We start from the raw sequence: 16,445 nt of genomic DNA on the forward strand, positions 1-16,445 counted from the left end.
ACTACAGACATTTCCAGAGTCCTCACCTCTCCAGTTCTGTCCATCTGTTATTCCCATAGATAAGAATGATGTAATGTGACGTCATCAGAATCTCTCACCTCTCCAGTAAGCCGGAAGAGGATCTCTAGGGTGAGGAGTAATATCCTTTCCGCCATCTTGTCTCTGTCCACATCCATCTTTGATGGGTAAATCAGGAAAATTATCTTATATAGAAGATCTTCACTACGAGGATCGGATATTGTAGAGACCTGAATGAGAAGAAAATGAGCCGATGTAACATCATAAGAATCCCGTGTAATAATACAATTCTGGAGATAAAGGGAGACATATAAGAAGATAGAACTTGTAGATGTTGTATTCTAAATCTATATATTTAGGCCACAGACAACAAGCAGTTTCTCCCTCGGAGTCGGCAGCTGAATACGTTCCTCATAGACTCATCTTCCATAACGCTAATTCTCGTCTCATTTACCGACCCTGGAATCGGCATTAGTAATACTGCAGGAGATATTCATTACACGTGACAGGAGAAATAACGACTTCATGATGAGGACGACATCTCCATCTTCTACTGCGGCTCTAGGAACAGATTTGTCCAGAGTCGGTCACTGACTCCATCCCCACCGGCCTCTATATGGAGGTTTCCCGTCTTCCCCGCACTGGAATCTTCTATCACGTTTGATCTCATGTCTGATTAACACACAGAAGTTTGAGGCTTTTATAAGATGATTTGTAAGAACAACAAGACAGGAGATATATGAGGCCAATGTCTCCATGTAAAGTGTTTCTTTCTCCTTCGCCTCATTGGGGGACATAGGACTGTGGGTGCATGCTACTGCCACCAGGAGGCTAACACTAAGTAAACATAAAAAAGCTTAACTCCTCCTCTGCTGTATACACCCTGACACTGGCCGCAGTTCATGCTTAGGGTACTTTCACACTAGCGTTTTTTGCAATACATCGCAATGCGTTGTTTTGGCGAAAAAGCGCATCCTGCAAAAGTGCTTGCAGGATGCGTTTTTTCACCATTGACTAACATTAGCGACCCATTGCCACACGTCGCAACCGTCTTGCGACGGTTGCGCCGTGTTGTGGCGGACCGTCGGCTGCAAAAAACGTTACCTGTAACGTTTTTTGCTGTCGACGGACCACCATTTCCGACCGCGCATGCGCTGCCGGAACTCCGCCCCCACCTCCCCGCACCTCACAATGGGGCGGCGGATGCGCTGGAAAAATGCATCCGCTGCCCCCGTTGTGCGGAGTATACAACGCTAGCGTCAGTATGTCGGCCCGACGCTCTGCGACGGGCCGAGTACAACGCTAGTGTGAAAGTAGCCTTAGTGTGTGAAGGAGTTCCAGCTATCCTGGTTGCCCAAGATTGGCCTCGTCGGTCATGGTACGCAGACCTAGTGCAGCTGCTCACAGGAGCTCCGTGGCGGCTTCCGGACTGCCAGGATCTACTTTCGCAGGGCCCGATCTACTACCAGAACTTAGGGGCCCTGTGTTTAACGGCCTGGCCATTGAATCTTGGATTCTAACACAGCCCGGGTTTTCCCCAAGAGGTAGCCGCTACCATGATTAGCGCCCGGAAATCCGTCTCTGCACTTAGTTATCATCACACCTGGAAAGTTTTCCTTTCATGGTGCAGAAGGCTTGGGCTCCCCCCATTTCTCCATTCCAAACATTCTTGCATTTCTCCAAACCGGCCTGGATTCAGGGCTTGCACTGAGTACACTTAGAAGACAGATATCAGCCTTGTCAGTACTTTTTCAGCGCAGGATCGCTATTAATCTACAGGTGAAGACTTTCCTACAGGGAGTAGCTCACAACGTTCCGCCTTACAGAGCCCCCCTGGATGCTTGGGACCTTAAGGTACCGTTACACTTAACGATTTACCAACGTTCACGACCAGCGATACGACCTGGCCGTGATCGTTGGTAAGTCGTTGTGTGGTCGCTGGAGAGCTGTCACACAGACAGCTCTCCAGCGACCAACGATGTCGAAGTCCCCGGGTAACCAGGGTAAACATCGGGTTACTAAGCGCAGGGCCGCGCTTAGTAACCCGATGTTTACCCTGGTTACCATTGTAAATGTAAAAAAAAAACCACTACATACTTACATTCCGGTGTCTGTCACGTCCCTCGCCATCAGCTTCCCGCACTGACTGTGAGCGCCGGCCGTAAAGCACAGCACAGGTGACGTCACCGCTGTGCTCTGCTTTTACTTTACGGCCGGCGCTCACAGTCAGTGCGGGAAGCTTACGGCGAGGGACGTGACATACACCGGAATGTAAGTATGCAGTGTTTTTTTTTACATTTACAATGGTAACCAGGGTAAACATCGGGTTACTAAGCGCGGCCCTGCGCTTAGTAACCCGATATTTACCCTGGTTACCAGTGAAGACATCGCTGGATCGGTGTCAGACACGCCGATGCAGCGATGACAGCGGGTGATCAGCGACCAAAAAAAGTCCTGATCATTCGCAGCGACCAACGATCTCCCAGCAGGGGCCTGATCGTTGGTCGCTGTCACGCATAACGATTTTGTTAACGATATCGTTGCTACGTCACAAAAAGCAACGATATCATTAATGAAATCGTTATGTGTGACGGTACCTTTAATCTGGTCTTAAGTGCCTTGCAGGAAGTTCCTTTCAAACCCCTTCAGGACGTCTCTTTAACTTACCTTTCCTGGAAAGTTGTATTCTTGGTGGCCGTTACTTCAATTAGACGGGTATCGGAGCTGGCTGGTGTAACATATTATCCCTTTAAAAAGATTTTTAAATTTTTATTAATGTTATATTAAAAATACCACTTCCCAGTGAGAACGAGAAAAAGAAAATGATAATATACAGATCTACTAGGTGCACCTGCCCTCAACCAATGACACTACGCTCCCCTACTATCCCTACCTAACAGTGGAGGTTGGCACCCTGATAGATAATTTGGCGCCCCCACTCCGCGACGGCTGATACCTACTGGCCCTATTAAGGACCTGGCCGGCTAAAGGAGGGAAAACATGGAGCAATTGGCAGAAATGAAGAAAGCGTAGGAGAGCTAAATTAAGGTGCACACCAGTATTATAGACTTTCCTTAACAAAGCCCAGAATTTGGGACAATGACACTACCATGGACATATACTTAAAACATGTAAGACATTACACTCATGAATAAATACTATTTTTATCTTTAAATAAATATGTCAGTTCTATTGCACAGCCTAAACACATAAAGAGCTATGTGCATAGAAGGTAGAAAATAAGCAGGAAAGACATAAATGCCAAATGACCTGGTTCGGTCCAAATTTAAGCCTGTGCATAACAGCACTCCCCTGTCAGCATTGGGTTAAATCAGATCATGTCTCAATACTGTGGTACACGTGAGACCATTTTCCATTACCCATACAACAGAAATAGCCAGGGGTAAGTATCTATGTTTACACACAGTGCAGTGGACTAATAAATGATTTCAGAGGCAGCCAGTAACAAGGGGTATTGTCCCCCACACGAAAACACTTAGCTGTCCACGATTCGCCCCGACGCGTTTCCCCGTCATACGGTTCCTCAGGGGGCAGAGAGCGGATGTGATGAACCGGAGGTCAGTGATACAGGTGCCCTAGTGTCAGGACAGACCTGGTTAGATCACAAGGGAGGGGATTTATATATCAAAATGTAGCACCTGCTAAACAATTAGCGGGATGGTTAAGAGTCCCTCCTCCCTCGCTTTTTCCGGATACCACCGGACGTAGCAATGCACTCACATAATCCATTAGTGTGTGCCAATGAAAAGATACATGGTCATGCGTCAATATCACTCAGAGGCTCCCCTCCCCCCGAAGAGACACATTAATTATTAATAAAATAGATAACATACCATAGCAGGCACAAATCCCCCCAGGCCGTTTCACACCGCATGGTGTATTGGACGCCGCCATGATAGGTCTTCAGCGCCAAACTGCGCATGCGCCAGAACCCTGTACACAGCCAGGAGGCGGCGCATGTAAGCTAAAGTGCAAGAGGCCAAAGTGCTTTAGTGCGCATTCTACCTGCTGGGCGCCGCCATCTTTGGTGTGATAAAAACGTCACACTGCATGTGGTCCAGGCTATGACAGCGCAGGCGCCCTAACAGGCTGTCTGCTGGCAAAATGATCAGCGCTACTGCACTACAGCAAGATAGTGAATAATGATAAGCACAAAGTCACTACCCAGCGGGGCAAATTTCAACAGTCCATGATAATAGGTGAAAACAATGTAAAGATAGTAGAAAGTAAAATAAATGTAAACTTTTTCTTCTTAATACAAATACATATATCCCACAAACGGTACTGAGAGTGTGCGTACAGTAATGATCACAGGGAGAAAACTAAATTGATACAGAGTCACAATTGACCCCTACGAATAGGCTGTAGAATTTGGCATGGCGGTCCCACAATCAGGTAAACCATTACACATAAAAAAATGGGACAGAAACAAACACAGTCTAATAATACATATGGAACGGAGAGGTATGCTAAAGTTACAGGAAACACGTATATGTAAGGGATTCGTTCAATCCTTTTGGCGACATAGATTGCATGCGAAAAATCCATTCCGTTTCTCGTTTTAGGAGGGCTTGATCAAAATTACCTCCTCGTATCCTTGGTCTTAACAAGTCGATCATGCAGAAAGTGATGCCCGCCAGGGTACCCCCATGTACCTGATTAAAGTGTCGGGCAACCGGGGTATCTCTATTATGTCTTATGTCCCCGAGATGTTCCCCAAATCTTATTCTCAACTCCCTTTTGGTTTTACCAATATAGTCAAGGGGACAGGGGCAGGTAATCATATAGACTACTCCTGTCGATTTGCAGTTGCCAAAATCCCTAATGTCAAAGCATCTACCATTCGCCGCACTTGTGAATTGCTTAGTCTGTCTGACATATTTGCACTTCGAACAGTTGCCACATCTGAAAAAGCCAAGCGGTCTCCTCCCAAGCCAGGTACCTGGTCCCTGTGGTTTTTGATACAGGCTGTGTACCAGACGATCCCCAATTGATCTCCCCCTTCTGTAAGTGATACTAGGTACAGGGGTGATAAACTCCTTGAGGTTCGGATCTGCTTGTAACACACCCCAGTGCCTCCTGATGATCTGAAAAATCCGGTCAGACTGATTGTCAAAAGTTCCTATAAGTCTGACCAAATCCGGTGCATCCCTAGATCTTTCCTGATTCATCAGAAGAGATGGTCTGTCACTTCCAAGTGCTTCCCTGTATGATTTAATGAGGACTTCAGAGGGATAACCTCTCTCCCTGAATCTACGATGCAAATCACCAGCTTGGTGTTTGAATGTATCCACCTCAGAGCAGTTTCTACGAATACGCAGAAACTGCCCTTTGGGTATGCCCCGTTTGAGAGGGGTGGGGTGATGGCTATGCCACTGCAACAAGCTGTTCGTTGCAGTCGGTTTGCGATAAGTGCTTGTACTAATACCTCCATTGCTATTTTTTGAGATTGTGAGGTCTAAGAAGGCGATGGTATGTTCCTGGTATTCGGATGTAAACCTCATTCCAATATCATTAATATTTATCTCCCTCACAAATCTCTCAAACTCCGCCCCTGGGCCAGACCAGAGAACAAAAATGTCATCAATGTATCTGGCCCAGAGGCCGATATGGGGCTGCCACCACTTCTCCTCCCCCGGAAAGATAAAGGTTTCCTCCCACCAGCCCAGGAACAGATTAGCGTAGGTGGGGGCACAGGGGCTCCCCATAGCTGTGCCCCTGAGCTGGTGGAAGTACTTCCCATTAAAGATAAAAAAATTCCGGGTAAGGGTAAAAAGGAGGAGCCGCTTGACAAAATCATTGTGTTCCACACATTCAATTGCTCGTGTCTTCAAAAAGTGGTCAACCGCCTTCATCCCAATGTCATGAGGGATGCTGCTGTACAGCGCCTCTACGTCAATGGAGGCTAGTATAACATGGGGTTCTACAGCAACATCCTCCAACATACCCAGCAAGTGCAATGTGTCCCTCACATATGAGGGAAGAGATAGAACAAAGGGCCTCAGGATCTTGTCTATATAAATGCCAATATTCTGGGATATAGAGTTGATCCCTGCCACAATCGGGCGGCCTTTTAGCGGGTCCAAGCCCTTGTGCACCTTGGGTAAGGCGTAAAAAGTTGGCACGGTAGGAGAGGTAGGTATGAGGAAGGAATACTCATTTTTTGAAATGAGTCTTCTTTCTATAGCTCTGTCCAATACAACCCTGAGCTCCTCAGAATAGCTTTTTGTGGGGTCCCCCAATAGGACCTCATAAGTTTGATGGTCATTCAAAAGCAAGCCACACATCTGAAGATACCTAGGGTGGTCTAGGATAACAAGATTCCCGCCTTTATCAGACGATTTGAAGATCAGGTTGGTATTTTTTTCCAACCTCTTCAAGGCCAAAGACTCATTCATTGGCAGATTGTGATCACTATTTTGATGGTTCATAGAGATCTTACATAGGTCTGCCTCAACCAGCTTAACAAAAATGTCAACACTAGTGATATCTCCAATTGGTGGCATTTTTTTACTCCTATTTCTCAGGGATGTAAAGGGTCCTTCCCCCCTCCCTCTCTCATTCTCGTGCAAGAGACCCAACAAGGCATTGTATCCTTCAAGATCTTCCTCGCTGAGACCCAATTCCCTACACTTCTCCAAATCATTTTTCTGGAAAAAGAGTTTCCATTTAAGGTTACGACCAAAAAGATTAATGTCTTTAACCCAATTGAAGCAGTTATATACATTTGTGGGGACAAAGTTTAAACCCCTCTGCAACACCGCATACTCTTCCCGTGAAAATGCATATGGGGTAAGATTAATAATCTGTCCCTGTGCTATTGGGGCCTCTTCCTCAGATCGTACTTTGCTAGTGGTCTGTTGTCTAAAAAAGACGATGCTGCAAAGGACGATGATGAAGGCGCCTGGGGTACAGATCCAAAAGCACCTGGGGGTCCCCTTGTTCCCCTTCCCCTTCCCCCTCTGCCCTTCTGTCTGTATTGGTTCTTGGTTGACCGCCATTTGTGAAATGAGGCAGAACCCTGTTCGGACCTTTCTGTGTCCGAAGTCTCTATATCAGAGGAAGAGACGTCCACAGTTTTTTGGGGCTGATAGTCATAGGCCTTATTGTCCCTAAATTCGTTCAGATCCCTGATAAACTGTAAATGTTTTCTTTCTTTAAGCCTATTCTGAAATTTTTCTATGGACGTCTGTAGAAAATTCTCTCTTCTAGTATATTCAGGGTCTGATTTCTGTTTTTGGGCCTGTTCAATCAAAGAATTAAGTTTTTTACTTGATTCCTCAAAGAGTCTATTTTCCTCTCCAAGCAAAAGCTGCATGAACCGAATAGAGGAGTCAATAGACTCTTTTGTCCAGGCTGCCAACAACGCTGGACTGGCGGTCCGAGGGGAAGGTCTGATCGAGATACGTAGTCCTTTAGGTACGATCTTGTTCTTAATATAATTTTCCAACCCCTTAATCTCCCACCACGATTTTATATTGTCCTTATAACACAGATAGATGTCCTTAAAAAGATTCTGAAGGGAGGGATTATCTGTATTTTGAAGGGGAGCATCACTGATAGAGAAGACTATATTTGCATCCTGTGCCCACACACCAGTATCAATGGGACCCGAAAGAAACCCTGCCATGCCAAAGAAATTTGCAACAAACACATGAGAACAGGATTGTTGAAAGGAAATTCAAAACTAGTGTAACATATTATCCCTTTAAAAAGATTTTTAAATTTTTATTAATGTTATATTAAAAATACCACTTCCCAGTGAGAACGAGAAAAAGAAAATGATAATATACAGATCTACTAGGTGCACCTGCCCTCAACCAATGACACTACGCTCCCCTACTATCCCTACCTAACAGTGGAGGTTGGCACCCTGATAGATAATTTGGCGCCCCCACTCCGCGACGGCTGATACCTACTGGCCCTATTAAGGACCTGGCCGGCTAAAGGAGGGAAAACATGGAGCAATTGGCAGAAATGAAGAAAGCGTAGGAGAGCTACTGCACACCAGTATTATAGACTTTCCTTAACAAAGCCCAGAATTTGGGACAATGACACTACCATGGACATATACTTAAAACATGTAAGACATTACACTCATGAATAAATACTATTTTTATCTTTAAATAAATATGTCAGTTCTATTGCACAGCCTAAACACATAAAGAGCTATGTGCATAGAAGGTAGAAAATAAGCAGGAAAGACATAAATGCCAAATGACCTGGTTCGGTCCAAATTTAAGCCTGTGCATAACAGCACTCCCCTGTCAGCATTGGGTTAAATCAGATCATGTCTCAATACTGTGGTACACGTGAGACCATTTTCCATTACCCATACAACAGAAATAGCCAGGGGTAAGTATCTATGTTTACACACAGTGCAGTGGACTAATAAATGATTTCAGAGGCAGCCAGTAACAAGGGGTATTGTCCCCCACACGAAAACACTTAGCTGTCCACGATTCGCCCCGACGCGTTTCCCCGTCATACGGTTCCTCAGGGGGCAGAGAGCGGATGTGATGAACCGGAGGTCAGTGATACAGGTGCCCTAGTGTCAGGACAGACCTGGTTAGATCACAAGGGAGGGGATTTATATATCAAAATGTAGCACCTGCTAAACAATTAGCGGGATGGTTAAGAGTCCCTCCTCCCTCGCTTTTTCCGGATACCACCGGACGTAGCAATGCACTCACATAATCCATTAGTGTGTGCCAATGAAAAGATACATGGTCATGCGTCAATATCACTCAGAGGCTCCCCTCCCCCCGAAGAGACACATTAATTATTAATAAAATAGATAACATACCATAGCAGGCACAAATCCCCCCAGGCCGTTTCACACCGCATGGTGTATTGGACGCCGCCATGATAGGTCTTCAGCGCCAAACTGCGCATGCGCCAGAACCCTGTACACAGCCAGGAGGCGGCGCATGTAAGCTAAAGTGCAAGAGGCCAAAGTGCTTTAGTGCGCATTCTACCTGCTGGGCGCCGCCATCTTTGGTGTGATAAAAACGTCACACTGCATGTGGTCCAGGCTATGACAGCGCAGGCGCCCTAACAGGCTGTCTGCTGGCAAAATGATCAGCGCTACTGCACTACAGCAAGATAGTGAATAATGATAAGCACAAAGTCACTACCCAGCGGGGCAAATTTCAACAGTCCATGATAATAGGTGAAAACAATGTAAAGATAGTAGAAAGTAAAATAAATGTAAACTTTTTCTTCTTAATACAAATACATATATCCCACAAACGGTACTGAGAGTGTGCGTACAGTAATGATCACAGGGAGAAAACTAAATTGATACAGAGTCACAATTGACCCCTACGAATAGGCTGTAGAATTTGGCATGGCGGTCCCACAATCAGGTAAACCATTACACATAAAAAAATGGGACAGAAACAAACACAGTCTAATAATACATATGGAACGGAGAGGTATGCTAAAGTTACAGGAAACACGTATATGTAAGGGATTCGTTCAATCCTTTTGGCGACATAGATTGCATGCGAAAAATCCATTCCGTTTCTCGTTTTAGGAGGGCTTGATCAAAATTACCTCCTCGTATCCTTGGTCTTAACAAGTCGATCATGCAGAAAGTGATGCCCGCCAGGGTACCCCCATGTACCTGATTAAAGTGTCGGGCAACCGGGGTATCTCTATTATGTCTTATGTCCCCGAGATGTTCCCCAAATCTTATTCTCAACTCCCTTTTGGTTTTACCAATATAGTCAAGGGGACAGGGGCAGGTAATCATATAGACTACTCCTGTCGATTTGCAGTTGCCAAAATCCCTAATGTCAAAGCATCTACCATTCGCCGCACTTGTGAATTGCTTAGTCTGTCTGACATATTTGCACTTCGAACAGTTGCCACATCTGAAAAAGCCAAGCGGTCTCCTCCCAAGCCAGGTACCTGGTCCCTGTGGTTTTTGATACAGGCTGTGTACCAGACGATCCCCAATTGATCTCCCCCTTCTGTAAGTGATACTAGGTACAGGGGTGATAAACTCCTTGAGGTTCGGATCTGCTTGTAACACACCCCAGTGCCTCCTGATGATCTGAAAAATCCGGTCAGACTGATTGTCAAAAGTTCCTATAAGTCTGACCAAATCCGGTGCATCCCTAGATCTTTCCTGATTCATCAGAAGAGATGGTCTGTCACTTCCAAGTGCTTCCCTGTATGATTTAATGAGGACTTCAGAGGGATAACCTCTCTCCCTGAATCTACGATGCAAATCACCAGCTTGGTGTTTGAATGTATCCACCTCAGAGCAGTTTCTACGAATACGCAGAAACTGCCCTTTGGGTATGCCCCGTTTGAGAGGGGTGGGGTGATGGCTATGCCACTGCAACAAGCTGTTCGTTGCAGTCGGTTTGCGATAAGTGCTTGTACTAATACCTCCATTGCTATTTTTTGAGATTGTGAGGTCTAAGAAGGCGATGGTATGTTCCTGGTATTCGGATGTAAACCTCATTCCAATATCATTAATATTTATCTCCCTCACAAATCTCTCAAACTCCGCCCCTGGGCCAGACCAGAGAACAAAAATGTCATCAATGTATCTGGCCCAGAGGCCGATATGGGGCTGCCACCACTTCTCCTCCCCCGGAAAGATAAAGGTTTCCTCCCACCAGCCCAGGAACAGATTAGCGTAGGTGGGGGCACAGGGGCTCCCCATAGCTGTGCCCCTGAGCTGGTGGAAGTACTTCCCATTAAAGATAAAAAAATTCCGGGTAAGGGTAAAAAGGAGGAGCCGCTTGACAAAATCATTGTGTTCCACACATTCAATTGCTCGTGTCTTCAAAAAGTGGTCAACCGCCTTCATCCCAATGTCATGAGGGATGCTGCTGTACAGCGCCTCTACGTCAATGGAGGCTAGTATAACATGGGGTTCTACAGCAACATCCTCCAACATACCCAGCAAGTGCAATGTGTCCCTCACATATGAGGGAAGAGATAGAACAAAGGGCCTCAGGATCTTGTCTATATAAATGCCAATATTCTGGGATATAGAGTTGATCCCTGCCACAATCGGGCGGCCTTTTAGCGGGTCCAAGCCCTTGTGCACCTTGGGTAAGGCGTAAAAAGTTGGCACGGTAGGAGAGGTAGGTATGAGGAAGGAATACTCATTTTTTGAAATGAGTCTTCTTTCTATAGCTCTGTCCAATACAACCCTGAGCTCCTCAGAATAGCTTTTTGTGGGGTCCCCCAATAGGACCTCATAAGTTTGATGGTCATTCAAAAGCAAGCCACACATCTGAAGATACCTAGGGTGGTCTAGGATAACAAGATTCCCGCCTTTATCAGACGATTTGAAGATCAGGTTGGTATTTTTTTCCAACCTCTTCAAGGCCAAAGACTCATTCATTGGCAGATTGTGATCACTATTTTGATGGTTCATAGAGATCTTACATAGGTCTGCCTCAACCAGCTTAACAAAAATGTCAACACTAGTGATATCTCCAATTGGTGGCATTTTTTTACTCCTATTTCTCAGGGATGTAAAGGGTCCTTCCCCCCTCCCTCTCTCATTCTCGTGCAAGAGACCCAACAAGGCATTGTATCCTTCAAGATCTTCCTCGCTGAGACCCAATTCCCTACACTTCTCCAAATCATTTTTCTGGAAAAAGAGTTTCCATTTAAGGTTACGACCAAAAAGATTAATGTCTTTAACCCAATTGAAGCAGTTATATACATTTGTGGGGACAAAGTTTAAACCCCTCTGCAACACCGCATACTCTTCCCGTGAAAATGCATATGGGGTAAGATTAATAATCTGTCCCTGTGCTATTGGGGCCTCTTCCTCAGATCGTACTTTGCTAGTGGTCTGTTGTCTAAAAAAGACGATGCTGCAAAGGACGATGATGAAGGCGCCTGGGGTACAGATCCAAAAGCACCTGGGGGTCCCCTTGTTCCCCTTCCCCTTCCCCCTCTGCCCTTCTGTCTGTATTGGTTCTTGGTTGACCGCCATTTGTGAAATGAGGCAGAACCCTGTTCGGACCTTTCTGTGTCCGAAGTCTCTATATCAGAGGAAGAGACGTCCACAGTTTTTTGGGGCTGATAGTCATAGGCCTTATTGTCCCTAAATTCGTTCAGATCCCTGATAAACTGTAAATGTTTTCTTTCTTTAAGCCTATTCTGAAATTTTTCTATGGACGTCTGTAGAAAATTCTCTCTTCTAGTATATTCAGGGTCTGATTTCTGTTGCACGGTTGCGCCGTGTTGTGGCGGACCGTCGGCTGCAAAAAACGTTACCTGTAACGTTTTTTGCTGTCGACGGACCACCATTTCCGACCGCGCATGCGCTGCCGGAACTCCGCCCCCACCTCCCCGCACCTCACAATGGGGCGGCGGATGCGCTGGAAAAATGCATCCGCTGCCCCCGTTGTGCGGAGTATACAACGCTAGCGTCAGTATGTCGGCCCGACGCTCTGCGACGGGCCGAGTACAACGCTAGTGTGAAAGTAGCCTTAGTGTGTGAAGGAGTTCCAGCTATCCTGGTTGCCCCAGATTGGCCTCGTCGGTCATGGTACGCAGACCTAGTGCAGCTGCTCACAGGAGCTCCGTGGCGGCTTCCGGACTGCCAGGATCTACTTTCGCAGGGCCCGATCTACTACCAGAACTTAGGGGCCCTGTGTTTAACGGCCTGGCCATTGAATCTTGGATTCTAACACAGCCCGGGTTTTCCCCAAGAGGTAGCCGCTACCATGATTAGCGCCCGGAAATCCGTCTCTGCACTTAGTTATCATCACACCTGGAAAGTTTTCCTTTCATGGTGCAGAAGGCTTGGGCTCCCCCCATTTCTCCATTCCAAACATTCTTGCATTTCTCCAAACCGGCCTGGATTCAGGGCTTGCACTGAGTACACTTAGAAGACAGATATCAGCCTTGTCAGTACTTTTTCAGCGCAGGATCGCTATTAATCTACAGGTGAAGACTTTCCTACAGGGAGTAGCTCACAACGTTCCGCCTTACAGAGCCCCCCTGGATGCTTGGGACCTTAAGGTACCGTTACACTTAACGATTTACCAACGTTCACGACCAGCGATACGACCTGGCCGTGATCGTTGGTAAGTCGTTGTGTGGTCGCTGGAGAGCTGTCACACAGACAGCTCTCCAGCGACCAACGATGTCGAAGTCCCCGGGTAACCAGGGTAAACATCGGGTTACTAAGCGCAGGGCCGCGCTTAGTAACCCGATGTTTACCCTGGTTACCATTGTAAATGTAAAAAAAAAACCACTACATACTTACATTCCGGTGTCTGTCACGTCCCTCGCCATCAGCTTCCCGCACTGACTGTGAGCGCCGGCCGTAAAGCACAGCACAGGTGACGTCACCGCTGTGCTCTGCTTTTACTTTACGGCCGGCGCTCACAGTCAGTGCGGGAAGCTTACGGCGAGGGACGTGACATACACCGGAATGTAAGTATGCAGTGTTTTTTTTTACATTTACAATGGTAACCAGGGTAAACATCGGGTTACTAAGCGCGGCCCTGCGCTTAGTAACCCGATATTTACCCTGGTTACCAGTGAAGACATCGCTGGATCGGTGTCAGACACGCCGATGCAGCGATGACAGCGGGTGATCAGCGACCAAAAAAAGTCCTGATCATTCGCAGCGACCAACGATCTCCCAGCAGGGGCCTGATCGTTGGTCGCTGTCACGCATAACGATTTTGTTAACGATATCGTTGCTACGTCACAAAAAGCAACGATATCATTAATGAAATCGTTATGTGTGACGGTACCTTTAATCTGGTCTTAAGTGCCTTGCAGGAAGTTCCTTTCAAACCCCTTCAGGACGTCTCTTTAACTTACCTTTCCTGGAAAGTTGTATTCTTGGTGGCCGTTACTTCAATTAGACGGGTATCGGAGCTGGCTGGTGTAACATATTATCCCTTTAAAAAGATTTTTAAATTTTTATTAATGTTATATTAAAAATACCACTTCCCAGTGAGAACGAGAAAAAGAAAATGATAATATACAGATCTACTAGGTGCACCTGCCCTCAACCAATGACACTACGCTCCCCTACTATCCCTACCTAACAGTGGAGGTTGGCACCCTGATAGATAATTTGGCGCCCCCACTCCGCGACGGCTGATACCTACTGGCCCTATTAAGGACCTGGCCGGCTAAAGGAGGGAAAACATGGAGCAATTGGCAGAAATGAAGAAAGCGTAGGAGAGCTAAATTAAGGTGCACACCAGTATTATAGACTTTCCTTAACAAAGCCCAGAATTTGGGACAATGACACTACCATGGACATATACTTAAAACATGTAAGACATTACACTCATGAATAAATACTATTTTTATCTTTAAATAAATATGTCAGTTCTATTGCACAGCCTAAACACATAAAGAGCTATGTGCATAGAAGGTAGAAAATAAGCAGGAAAGACATAAATGCCAAATGACCTGGTTCGGTCCAAATTTAAGCCTGTGCATAACAGCACTCCCCTGTCAGCATTGGGTTAAATCAGATCATGTCTCAATACTGTGGTACACGTGAGACCATTTTCCATTACCCATACAACAGAAATAGCCAGGGGTAAGTATCTATGTTTACACACAGTGCAGTGGACTAATAAATGATTTCAGAGGCAGCCAGTAACAAGGGGTATTGTCCCCCACACGAAAACACTTAGCTGTCCACGATTCGCCCCGACGCGTTTCCCCGTCATACGGTTCCTCAGGGGGCAGAGAGCGGATGTGATGAACCGGAGGTCAGTGATACAGGTGCCCTAGTGTCAGGACAGACCTGGTTAGATCACAAGGGAGGGGATTTATATATCAAAATGTAGCACCTGCTAAACAATTAGCGGGATGGTTAAGAGTCCCTCCTCCCTCGCTTTTTCCGGATACCACCGGACGTAGCAATGCACTCACATAATCCATTAGTGTGTGCCAATGAAAAGATACATGGTCATGCGTCAATATCACTCAGAGGCTCCCCTCCCCCCGAAGAGACACATTAATTATTAATAAAATAGATAACATACCATAGCAGGCACAAATCCCCCCAGGCCGTTTCACACCGCATGGTGTATTGGACGCCGCCATGATAGGTCTTCAGCGCCAAACTGCGCATGCGCCAGAACCCTGTACACAGCCAGGAGGCGGCGCATGTAAGCTAAAGTGCAAGAGGCCAAAGTGCTTTAGTGCGCATTCTACCTGCTGGGCGCCGCCATCTTTGGTGTGATAAAAACGTCACACTGCATGTGGTCCAGGCTATGACAGCGCAGGCGCCCTAACAGGCTGTCTGCTGGCAAAATGATCAGCGCTACTGCACTACAGCAAGATAGTGAATAATGATAAGCACAAAGTCACTACCCAGCGGGGCAAATTTCAACAGTCCATGATAATAGGTGAAAACAATGTAAAGATAGTAGAAAGTAAAATAAATGTAAACTTTTTCTTCTTAATACAAATACATATATCCCACAAACGGTACTGAGAGTGTGCGTACAGTAATGATCACAGGGAGAAAACTAAATTGATACAGAGTCACAATTGACCCCTACGAATAGGCTGTAGAATTTGGCATGGCGGTCCCACAATCAGGTAAACCATTACACATAAAAAAATGGGACAGAAACAAACACAGTCTAATAATACATATGGAACGGAGAGGTATGCTAAAGTTACAGGAAACACGTATATGTAAGGGATTCGTTCAATCCTTTTGGCGACATAGATTGCATGCGAAAAATCCATTCCGTTTCTCGTTTTAGGAGGGCTTGATCAAAATTACCTCCTCGTATCCTTGGTCTTAACAAGTCGATCATGCAGAAAGTGATGCCCGCCAGGGTACCCCCATGTACCTGATTAAAGTGTCGGGCAACCGGGGTATCTCTATTATGTCTTATGTCCCCGAGATGTTCCCCAAATCTTATTCTCAACTCCCTTTTGGTTTTACCAATATAGTCAAGGGGACAGGGGCAGGTAATCATATAGACTACTCCTGTCGATTTGCAGTTGCCAAAATCCCTAATGTCAAAGCATCTACCATTCGCCGCACTTGTGAATTGCTTAGTCTGTCTGACATATTTGCACTTCGAACAGTTGCCACATCTGAAAAAGCCAAGCGGTCTCCTCCCAAGCCAGGTACCTGGTCCCTGTGGTTTTTGATACAGGCTGTGTACCAGACGATCCCCAATTGATCTCCCCCTTCTGTAAGTGATACTAGGTACAGGGGTGATAAACTCCTTGAGGTTCGGATCTGCTTGTAACACACCCCAGTGCCTCCTGATGATCTGAAAAATCCGGTCAGACTGATTGTCAAAAGTTCCTATAAGTCTGACCAAATCCGGTGCATCCCTAGATCTTTCCTGATTCATCAGAAGAGATGGTCTGTCACTTCCAAGTGCTTCCCTGTATGATTTAATGAGGACTTCAGA

The 16,445-nt window shown here is 46.1% G+C and overlaps 2 protein-coding genes across 5 annotated transcripts in view; one reads left to right on the forward strand and one right to left on the reverse strand.

The window, feature by feature from the left end:
- The window catches only part of LOC143766657 (uncharacterized), a 1,190,188-nt gene that overhangs the window by 501,916 nt on the left and 671,827 nt on the right, over positions 1-16,445 (forward strand). The gene's annotated exons all lie outside the window — the stretch shown is intronic.
- Positions 1-16,445, reverse strand: part of LOC143766659 (uncharacterized) — a 51,435-nt gene that overhangs the window by 24,082 nt on the left and 10,908 nt on the right. For 2 of the 4 annotated variants that reach the window (XM_077254487.1, XM_077254489.1), the window contains exons 2-3: positions 2,686-2,765; positions 99-248 (exon numbers count right to left, since the gene is read on the reverse strand). In XM_077254487.1, the coding sequence (XP_077110602.1) occupies positions 99-176 (78 nt within the window). In that variant the 5' untranslated portion in view covers positions 177-248; positions 2,686-2,765. The remainder of the gene's footprint in view (positions 1-98; positions 249-2,685; positions 2,766-16,445) is intronic. The other 2 variants (XM_077254490.1, XM_077254488.1) reach the window with 1 other exon arrangement.

Source organism: Ranitomeya variabilis, chromosome 4 (assembly GCF_051348905.1).
Source record: "Ranitomeya variabilis isolate aRanVar5 chromosome 4, aRanVar5.hap1, whole genome shotgun sequence".
Taxonomy (NCBI): Eukaryota; Metazoa; Chordata; class Amphibia; order Anura; family Dendrobatidae; genus Ranitomeya; species Ranitomeya variabilis.